This window comes from Amblyomma mixtum, chromosome 2 (assembly GCF_055824585.1).
Source record: "Amblyomma mixtum isolate Tamu chromosome 2, ASM5582458v1, whole genome shotgun sequence".
Taxonomy (NCBI): Eukaryota; Metazoa; Arthropoda; class Arachnida; order Ixodida; family Ixodidae; genus Amblyomma; species Amblyomma mixtum.
This window is the reverse complement of record NC_143013.1, coordinates 59035287-59045666: the sequence shown is the minus strand read 5'-3', so window position 1 is coordinate 59045666 and position 10380 is coordinate 59035287. Positions and strand designations below refer to the sequence as shown.

Genomic DNA, 10380 nt, shown 5'->3' with positions numbered 1-10380 from the left:
CTTTTTCTATAATGCTGGCGAAATATTGGAACATTTATTTGTACCTAGTATTCAGCACTATATAAGAACGACAGCGCTGATAATTATCTGAATTTGCTCACTGTCGTTCCTTAAATGCAATGAGGAAAAACGTTTGCCTCGTAACTAAGTTTTTATTTTCAAGTAGCAGTATAGTAATATAAAACTTCATTCCGCCAAATGGGACGGGATTTAGGGGTTGGAGTCTTGCAGCTGCAGGTGGTATTCCTAGGTAAAGAATCCCATTGGTTCTTGCTGCCTCCTCGGCCCGCTCAACCAGCGCAAGCCGATCTTGCGGGTCGGAGCTGGGCAGAAGCTCCTCCCACTGCTCGACTGACGGGTTTGTAATTTTGGGCTCTATCGGTCTCGCCTGACAGCTCCAGGTGGAGTGGTAGAGGGTGGCTATCTCTCAGCACCACACGCATTCTGGAGTCTATTGCATAGGCCAAATCTTACTGTATATGTAGCGACTTGGGTATGAGTTTGTTTGTAGCCGTCTTGATGCAGTTGCCTGATGTCTTGTGAGTGTCTTGTGGGGAATCGAGTATTTACGGCGTCGTGACTTCCAAAACAGGGTGAGCTCTCCGTAGCTGTTCGGAGTAGTGTTGGTCTCCCCCTTGTCGTCGCTCGATCGGTTTGTGTAACCTGAAACTATCGCGTCGACTTTAAAGTTCCCTCCACTCCTCCGTGCCCAGGTGCTCATACCATTTTCTGTTTGTTTTTGAGTTTTGTCGCCTCCCTGAGGAGGGTGCCGACCTGCTTGCTTATTCTTCCCCTTAGGAAGCGTCTGCATGCAGCCTGTGAGTCTCTTACTATTGTGTAGCTCTTGTTGTTTGTTTGTTTCCCTGATGGCTAAAGCTATTGCCACCTCCTCCGCCGTGTCTATATCCCCAGTCCCAATTGACATGCTGGATATTTCTTTTCCCTGGTTGTTAGCGACGGCTACGACCGCCGCTTTCCTGTCTCTGTACGTGGAAGCATCTACGTAGAGGACGTTTGATTTCTTTGCCAGGCTTCGGCCTAGAGCTCTTGCCCTAGCCTCTCTCCTCCCTGTGTTGTGCAGGGGGCTCATTGTTTTTGGTATAGGGCTGACCGCGAACGTTTCCCTAATGTTTTGTGGTGTGCCAGTCGAATTCTTGATCTCTCTTATTGCATCTCGGTGGCCAAGTCTCGTTAATAGGTGCCTTCCTACCTTGGATTGTGCTAGCCTGACTTTCTTAAAGAATGTGGCCGCCTCGCTGTGTTCGTTATACGTGTTGAATACTCCTAGTTCCATAAGCTTTTGCGTGGACGCTCTCACATTGTTAGGCTAGAATTTTTGTTTCTGGTGCGACTTCAATTTTTGTAACAAATATGCATCCCATTCGCGGCCACAAATTGCAATAACAATTCCATGGCTGCATTATGTAGCTAGTGAAGCATGTTGATACCAAATTTAATTGCGCTACAACGAGAGTAAAAGCAATAATGTAAAAACACTTAGAGATTAAATAAGGAAATGGTTAGTGAGATCCTGGGAAAAAAAGACACGCTAGTGTCAATTTATTTTTCCACCTGGTAAACTGCCCGAAGATGCATTCGAAATAAGAAAGCTTCTTCTACCTGCCTGCAGCACCTAAATGGCAGGAAACACCACTCTTCAAATTTTCGGTGTTGTGAAAGAAGTACAATAGCGCTAGTTTTTCTGCCACTTGGCTTATTTACACCACATGTTTGAATACCCTAGCTTGTGTATTCGGCGCTGCCACTGTTGGAAAGAAACAGAAAGACTTACACATAGTATATACAAGAAAAAAACAAACACACCTCTTTTCGACAAAAAAGGCGTTTTTCTCAAACGCGTGTCCACTTAATTTCACTTGTCTGCTTTGGGAAAGGACCAGTCATCGCGTTTTTGCGTGTCTCTCTTTATATGACCGTTTTCGTTTCTTTTAGGATGATAACAAGCTGCGTCAAGGCGCCCTGAGTTACTTTAGAGTTGGCGAAAATATTTTCACCGACTAAGCTTCCTGGTCTCTTTGCGGCACCTGGAGGAAAGCGATCAAACTTCTAACGCTTTAGTTCAGCTCTCGGTCGGAAGAGTGCAGCACAGTGACGATGATAGTTGTTCAGTACAGCGGACTTCCTTCAAACAGCACGTTTATGCTACTTATAGGGAAATGTGGTTTTGAGGAGTTTTACTTTAGTTTATTCTTGCTTTCTTTCTTCCTTTCTTTCTCTCTTTCCTTCTTCCTTTCTTTCCTTCTTTCTTTCTTTCTTTCCTTCCTTCTTTTTTTCTTTCTCTCTTTCTTCCTTTGTTCCTTTCTTTCATTCCTTCTTTCCTTCCTTCTTTCTTTCTTTCTTTCTTCCCTTCTTTCTTCTTTCTTCCTCTCTTTCTTTCTTTCTGTCTTTCTTTCTTTCCTTCTTTCCTTCCTTCTTCCTTTGTTTCTTTCATTCATTCTTCCTTCCTTTCTTTCCTTCTTTCTTCCTTTCTTCCTTTCTTTCTTTCTTTCTTTCTTTCCTTCTTTCTTCCTTTCTTTCTTTCTTTCCTTCTTCCTTCCTTTCTTTCCTTCTTTCTTCCTTTCTTCCTTTCTTTCTTTCTTCCTTCCTTTCGGTCTTGCTTTCCTTTCTTTCTTTCTTTCTTTCTTTCTTTTTCGCTTTTCCTCTTTCTCCATTTCTTTCTTTCCATTCCTTAAGTAATATCGCGATTGACGCTGCCTACTTCAGCCAGCCCTCGCCGAAGGCGTTGGTGACTAAATGAATGAAACTTAATTCAGCAAGAAATTGTGAGTGGAGTCTGTTCATGATGAAATAAGCAGCTAGGCAGCGCGTCTGCATGAAGTTAGCACGTGCACAGCAGTAGATTTGTAGCGGTTGATCATTACACACCGAGGCTTCTTGCTGATTTGGCAAGCGTATAAAGCATGGTGTATATTTACGTGAGGAGGCGGACATAGATCAGTAAGGGCATATTTCGTGTTAACGGAACCACGGTAATGATTTTTGGGGTGCTAGTTGGAATGACATGACTGTAAAGTTAATGAAATTAATAATCAAAACGTAACCAAGACAATCACCCTTGATTGGGTGTTTGTGTTGTGATGCTTCGCAGTCATAATGCTTCAGGGGTGGTGTCAGCCGGAACCTTTGCAATTAGCCCAAACATTACAAAATGTCTCAATGTGTTGCGTGCAGTCACCCAAAGAAGCGCATATTCGCCTAATGGTTACGATTCACAGCACGTCAAATACTAGAAAAATGTCACCACGCTGAAATTCGCAGTAACTTTTAATGCACCGAAGATCTGTTGTGTCAGTTTATTTCATTCCTGAACTGTGGATGATCACACCGTAAGCCTGACTGCTCTTACCGATCATTATGAAATATTTCATCCATAATTTCTCTCAGTTACAGTAGTCGTATTTTTTTCGAAGTACACCGATGAACTATGGGTGTCTTCTTCAATGATCCGGGATTCCACCATCGTCTCTCCAAACATTGCACCTTTGTAGACCATCTTATTTTCAGCCTATTGATACGCGGGTCAATCATTCTGCATCTTTTAATTCAGAAAACAATTGTTCAAGCGCTCCACAGTCGCCCTGCCCATGCATTTCTCGATGACTGACTCGTCCTTCTTTCGTTGATCGCAACGCCGTCACACACTGGCCGCTTGCAGCAGCTGGGAAATCTCCCTCTTCCCTTTACCTGCCTGCATTCTGGCCCGGCGTGTATCGGAGAGCACCTGGGGGCAAAAAAAATGTGGTTGTGAATTTAGCACTCAAGTTTCCCAACGTGAGAAAGGGACGAATTGCTGTCTGGACCTCGTGGTTTATAATATGAAGGTTCAAGTTCAGCAACCTATAGATGGTTGGCGAACAAAATCCCAAATATGCAGAAATTATTTATGGTAGGAAAGAAACCTACAGCAGTGGCCTGGTTAGTAATCGTAACACCTGTAAACGTAGCGTGGGGGTGCATAAAGAGGAACGTATTAGAATGTGCCGCTTGATATTACGACGTGTTATTACGTAAGTGTTTATTCCTCGTGCATTGCTCCTCCCGTAAAGCTCACAGCCCTTAATACATTTATGTGTACAGACTTTTGTTTCAAAAAATTGAAGCTTTGTCATTGTTTAATTTAATCTACCGTGCCAAAGAGCACTTGCGCGGACAAGGAAAGTTATTGGAGGTAGCAAATTCTAATTGTGTTCGTCTTTTTTTGTACACACCCTGAATTTATTGCTGTTGCTGAGTCTGCGGTCCTTAATAACTAACACTAAAGGGAAAGAGGAGTGAAATTTTCCAAAGACTTTGATCTTGCTGTTTTCATAGCCGATGGGACTAATTTTTCACGGACGGCAGCGGCCGTGAAGCATCGATGTTTCTATTTCTGTTTTGATCCTATTTTTGACACCTTTCTAGGTGTTCGTCTACCCTGTCCAGCCTATGATAGGAGTGTTATATCGTGTTTTATAAACGAGGTTTTCGGTACCAGCAGTCCGCGTTTTCTGCAGCTAATCTAAAAGGGCATCCCAATAGCAGGGTACCATGAGCAGCGTGTTCGCTCTGTTAGGGTGAGTGGAGTATGGCTGCCATGCCGCACTCGGGAACACAGCATTACCTGCTCAGACGTCTTCTCTTATGTCGTCACATATGCTACAAGAACATATGCTTGACGTTAGGTACGATGAGGAAGCTCAGTTTTCAAGAAGATATGTCAATTACACTGCGATTTTTGAGAAGCGTTAAAACGTTATACAAAACTGGCGTTATACCAAACGAAGCCCAGCTTTATTTAGAGCTCAGGTCTCGGGCAGAATAATGATTGCAATGGAATTTTTGCTCACACTACGCACAGTGACAGCGCGCGGCGCAACTCGCACGGGAAAGGCAAGGGCTATATAGACACTAGAGCGAATTTACATGTGAGTTTTATTGGCGCGTTTACGAGCTTGCATTAAAGCATGGAGAAAGAATGACCGCAGAGTAGAAAGAAACGAAGGGCGGAATGACAGGTGGGGTCAATTGGAAGCGCGACTTTCAACACAACTAGCCTACACATCGTACACACAAGGTAAAGACTCATGCCACAGGGTCTTGCTGAGTTGCAAAACTGCAAATATTCAGCTTTTATTTCGTCTGCAACCCCACCCAACCGCAACTTTAGATGAACTTAGTTTTTTTCATTTTTCGACTAAAGTAAGCTACCTGCGTAACCGAAGTCAACACAATGGTGCTACAAAATCTAAGGCCTGCCTATCGCTGAAGGAGCGCATGGTATGGTCGATGCAATAGCTTCATACTTAAAGTGAGATGACAGACATATGCGTACAGAGCTATGTTATTTTGTGCCTTTGTTTTATGTAATCTTGTGTTAGGCGGCGCTGCACTTCTTCCGTTAATTTTTCCAACTGCTTCAACAATCGTATTCAGTCATTTCTTAAGGTTAAATGACATGTATAGCCTTTAACTTGCATCAACATTTAAAAACTATGTAAAACATCATGACCAGGAGCATTGCCTACCTCTAGAAGTGTCCAGCATATATATCCGGCTTGACGATATACACCAGAATAGGATTTAAACATCACCTTAGACACGGCTTTGTTCTTCCTTTCTCTTTGTTTTAGCATCTGCGGTAAAATTTGTTGTCTCACGTTAAGGATGTACAATTCATGATACTCCTCGGCGCCGTTGATATCGATGAAACATTTACTTTCTAACCTTCGTTTGGCAAAATAATCACTACAGCTCAGTAAAGCAGCCACTTTTGTAGCATCAGGCTCTCTTTTCCGGCTTACAGCCGAGTGTATACGAGATTAATTAGTCTTCAGAATACGCAATGGGAGACACGCAACCATAAAAGGGTTGTAATGCCTCAAGCGGCACTCATGGTTGTTTTTTTGGAGATTACGTGTGTTCTCGTCTGTTTTATTAATCGTTGCATAAAAAAATGCCTGCTTTGTTTGTTACTGCGGGCGGGCTGCCTTCTCCTTAATTTCTTCGCCACTCGGAGCGATTTTCATTCGGGCTACCAGGTTGCTACCAGGTTGTTCGCATGCTACCATGCTACCAGGTTGTTCGCAGGAATTCGCAGTAATGCAGCGGTGACTGTTGGATGAGGCGTATTTAGGTTCCTTAGGGTACGTTAGTCACGTAGTCGGGAGCGCTTTGGGTCCTCTCTCTTTCGTGCCTGTAATTCCTTATTTTTTCTGCAACTGTGACCTCGAATAAGTACGCCACGGTGATCGGACAGATTAGGCGCTGCCTTGTGTCGCCCTTAGTTATCATCACTACCTGCCGGAAGCTATCACAAAGGTAGAAATACAGGTAGTGAAATCGTTGTTGGGGCGCTGTGGATCAGGCTAAACTGCGCGGTCGTCATTAATAGAATGACTGTAACAAAGAGTTACCGAAAATTTGAGCTCGCTTCTAAGTGCTATTAGTCAGAGTGAGCAACTCTTACTTGTTAGATGGGCAACAGTTACAAACTTTACTCATTACTTTTAGTATCTTTAAGTTCATATCCTGAGTGGCTTAGCAAGGCAATGCCATCAGCGAATCGCAAATTACTCAGGTATTCTCCATCAACTCTTAGTTGAAATCTTAGTAAAAATCAAGAGGAAGAAATGGGCTTGGGCAGGGCCTGTAATGTGAAGGCAGGATAACCGCTGGTCCTTGAGGGTAAAGGAGTGGATTCCAAGAGAAAGCAAACGTAGCAGGGGACGGCAGAAAGTTAGGTGGGCGGATGAGATTAAGACGTTTGCGGGGATACAGTGGCGGCAACTGACAAAGGACAGGGTTAATTGGAGAGACATGGGAGAGGCCTTTGCCCTGCAGTGGGTGTAGTCAGGCTGATGATGATGAAGTTGATATCTATTCCCTCAGTTGGACGAGGAAACACGATTCCATGATCCCTGAAGGGAAATCACTTTACCCTGTGATCATGACCGCGCTGGAAAGCCCGTCGCAGTCCCACGACTCACAGGGTTTTTCAAGGCTTATGGATTTGTTGACCGGAATTCGTTTTCCCTCGTAGTGGCAGTGGCCTGCAAGGACAAGAACACTGATATTGCGGGACGAATCTTAGAGGACTACTTCAACGCCTTTCTTGAGTAGGAACACGAATACCATTCATATATAAAGCTGACTGCTGTCACTCGGCTAGAAACGTTTTGCGGCGTTAATGTAAATGCTGGTCAAAATTATTCATTTCATACGAAACGCAGTCCCCCTGGTGAGATTTTTTGATGCTTTAACTGTGAATATATTTAGTATTTATTATCTGCATTTCTTCTCAGCAGAGCAAGAGTGCGAAGAGAATGCAGCGCTCGTGCCGGCGTAGAAAAAAGCCCGGCTTGGAAAAGGCTGCCATTTGAAAGTGGCTGCAGCTGACACAAGACGGGGTTAATTGGAGAGAAATCGAAGCATGCTTTGTGCAGTAGTGGGCGTGGCCTGGCTGATGATGATGTTGGTGGCGATGATGCTCCAGTGCTGTGTACTTCACGCTTATCTCTTTGCGCTATCCAGTTGTTAGAATGGACACGAAAACGGGCCCAGAGCCTTTCTTGCTCAAGAACGCCGCACAAGCGTGTCATTAGGAATCTGAGACAGCCGATCTCAAGTGCTCTGAAACCTAACGGCCTGTGCACCTTGAATAAAAGAATTACCGGTTTTTTCTTTACATGGTAAATCGCACAGATAACAGGTTGTGTTTTCTAGCACAATTTAGATTCTAGGCGATCTCCCGCAGAGGTCAACGACGACAGCGTTTCGATTCCTCGCCTAGTATTTGTTCGAAAAGCATTCACAGTTTACATAATGGAACGCTATGGAAACGATGAAAATTTACAAACCTTGAGGTTAAAAACAAACCCGATTTGGGTTAAATCTACAGCTCCCATCTCTTTTTTTCCCACTTGCTTTTAGCAGAAGAGGGTCTGAGCTTCCCGTATTCACTGTGATATGTACAAAAAAAATGGCTAACAACTGACGATTTCCTATACCCCTGCACATAATTCCTAGAAACAGTTCTCACGATTCGCATCCGCCACAGCGGTTAAACGGTTAACAGGCACATAAGAACGAGCAAGAAAAACTCTCAGTGCCCCAAACCACTGGTGCATTTTACCGCCTTCCCACCAAAGAAAATGAACGCGCTCTAGGCAAGACACAGAGGAGCAAAGGCCCCCGAACTATGATTAGTAGCTCACTACTGTGCTTATATGTAGTTTGCCACTATTTGCAGCTGTCATTGCGGAAAGAAATCTATCGCTTGCTACAAGGAACACACCTCCATTACAAAAGTATTTCTCAAAATGCAGAATAGCAGGTATAGGTTGTAGAGACAAGGAAGAATTTCTAGCTGGGTTTTTAACGCTGAAGCCCGTAGCGAAACATTCAGATAATAGCGACTTAAAATTTATAATGTGTCAATTGTGGGGTTTTTGGCGATATGCTTTTTATAAGAATAATAATAATAATCTTTATTTCCATCGGTATGATGGAGGAGGTTGTGGGTAAAAGCTGCTCGTAAACCGCAGCTTGACAAAGGCCCGCAGCCCCCCTCTACAGGGCAACAGCAGCAAGGCATGGAACAACATAAATATACACATCTAAACTCTTCGCGATTTAGCAGAGCCAAAATAAAGTACAGTAGAAAGAAAAAAAAGAAGAAAAAACAACAACAATGCAATAAATACAGAGGGCACAAAGAGGTACAATAAACAAAAGAATAAATATACATATCATAGGAACACAGGTACAATTTTTAGGAGTGTGTGCAGTGAAGCTGTCGTAATTCGCGTTTAGATATATTAAACAGGTCAGTCCCGGATTTTCTATAGTTATTTAATAGTGTTGGAAGGGTGAAGGATAATTTTTCCATTGCATAGTTGGTTCTAGGAGTTGGTACAATCCACTCGTCTTTATGACGGGTAGGGTAACAAACAGTTCTTTTTTCCAGTAAAGACAACTAATGCAAAGATTCAAGATGATTTTTTAATTCGCGCTGGAATGCAAGTGTTAGCTTATAATTGTATAGATTGAATACTGGTATTATGTTTTCTTTTGGGAAAAGACCTTGCGAGTGACTGTTGTATGATTGATTGAAAAGTATTCTGATAAGTTTTTTTTGAAGTATGAAGATCTTTTGCAAATTTGTATACGTGGTTGTGCCCCAGATTAAAAAACAGTAATTAAGATGAGAGGAAAACAGGGAATTATAAAGCAGAATCTTCACTTGATACGGAAGAAAAGCTTTGTAACGGGAAATAATGCCAACTGCTCAAGATAACTTGGTTAAAACAGCATCAATGTGACCATCCCATAGCATGCTCTGAGAAAATGTAACACCCAGAATTTTGATATTATTTGGGATTTCTATTGGTGCTCCACTATAAATTAAGCTGGAGAACCTTTCGGCAGTAATGCGGATTTGAAAAACGAGGAGTTAGGCAACCACTTTGACATGCAACGTATGCATTAAGTTTCAAGAGCACGTTATTTCGGAACACGGATCCTCTCGATTTTACCTTCAGGAAAATTGCAGAATAACAGGTCCTAGCCGGTGTTATTCGTCGTGATGAAGAAGATGGGGGAATATGTTCTAAACTAATGTTTTTTAGTCTTTAATTGGCTGGGGTAAACAGAACTGAGGCAATTAGCAGGTTGAGGTTGTTATTACGGCCAATATATTGCCTTGCTAAATACATCAACGTCTCTAAAAACGTAGCAGAGAGCCAGTTACCTTCACTATCGATTGTCAAACAAAGAAAGTAAGGAGACGCCAAGAAGTAGATATAACATATTCAAAAATTTCGCAGTATATTTGGATCGTTTATATGGATTATGGATTATGGATACGCAAGGCTCATCATTGGGTACCCAATGATGCGCCTCGCGTATTTGCTAATAAGGACCGTAATCTTAGATTATTGGCTCTGCTCCATTAAATAAAATGAACAGTACATAGGAACAAAACTTCCGCACTCACCATTTGTAATTTGAACGGCCGCCTGTGCCACGTATCCATCGCTTCCTGCTAGGCAAATGGCTACCAACACGAATGTGACATCGTGCATAGAAAACATTTTTCGATGTATCGACTGTAGCGCCGTCGGCTGCACGTTCGCTAGGAGCAAGCATTTCGCGCTTCCACAGAAAGGCGCTCATCACAACACGCCACCTTTGTCAGCTGGCAGTAAATATATTCGCGTCGCAGCTCGAGCAGCAGGAGTTTGCATGCCAACTGGTCTCGCATAAACACCGCGATACCTCGCAACGAAAGAAAATAAAAAGAAGAAAGACTGAGATTTTAATTTTGCATTCTGAAAGCAGCTCCACGCGAAGACTTTTACCTTTCCTGTCTAGGTACAGCAG

At 43.0% G+C, this 10380-nt stretch overlaps 1 protein-coding gene across 1 annotated transcript; it reads right to left on the bottom strand.

The window, feature by feature from the left end:
• Positions 1-3579: 3579 nt before the first annotated feature.
• Positions 3580-10091, bottom strand: LOC149359440 (uncharacterized). Its single transcript, XM_089567683.1, has 3 exons — positions 9995-10091; positions 6938-7049; positions 3580-3742 (listed from the first exon to the last, which is right to left on the bottom strand). The coding sequence occupies exons 1-3, from the start codon at positions 10089-10091 to the stop codon at positions 3580-3582; spliced, it is 372 nt and encodes a 123-aa protein (XP_089423809.1).
• Between the last annotated feature and the right edge of the window lie 289 nt (positions 10092-10380).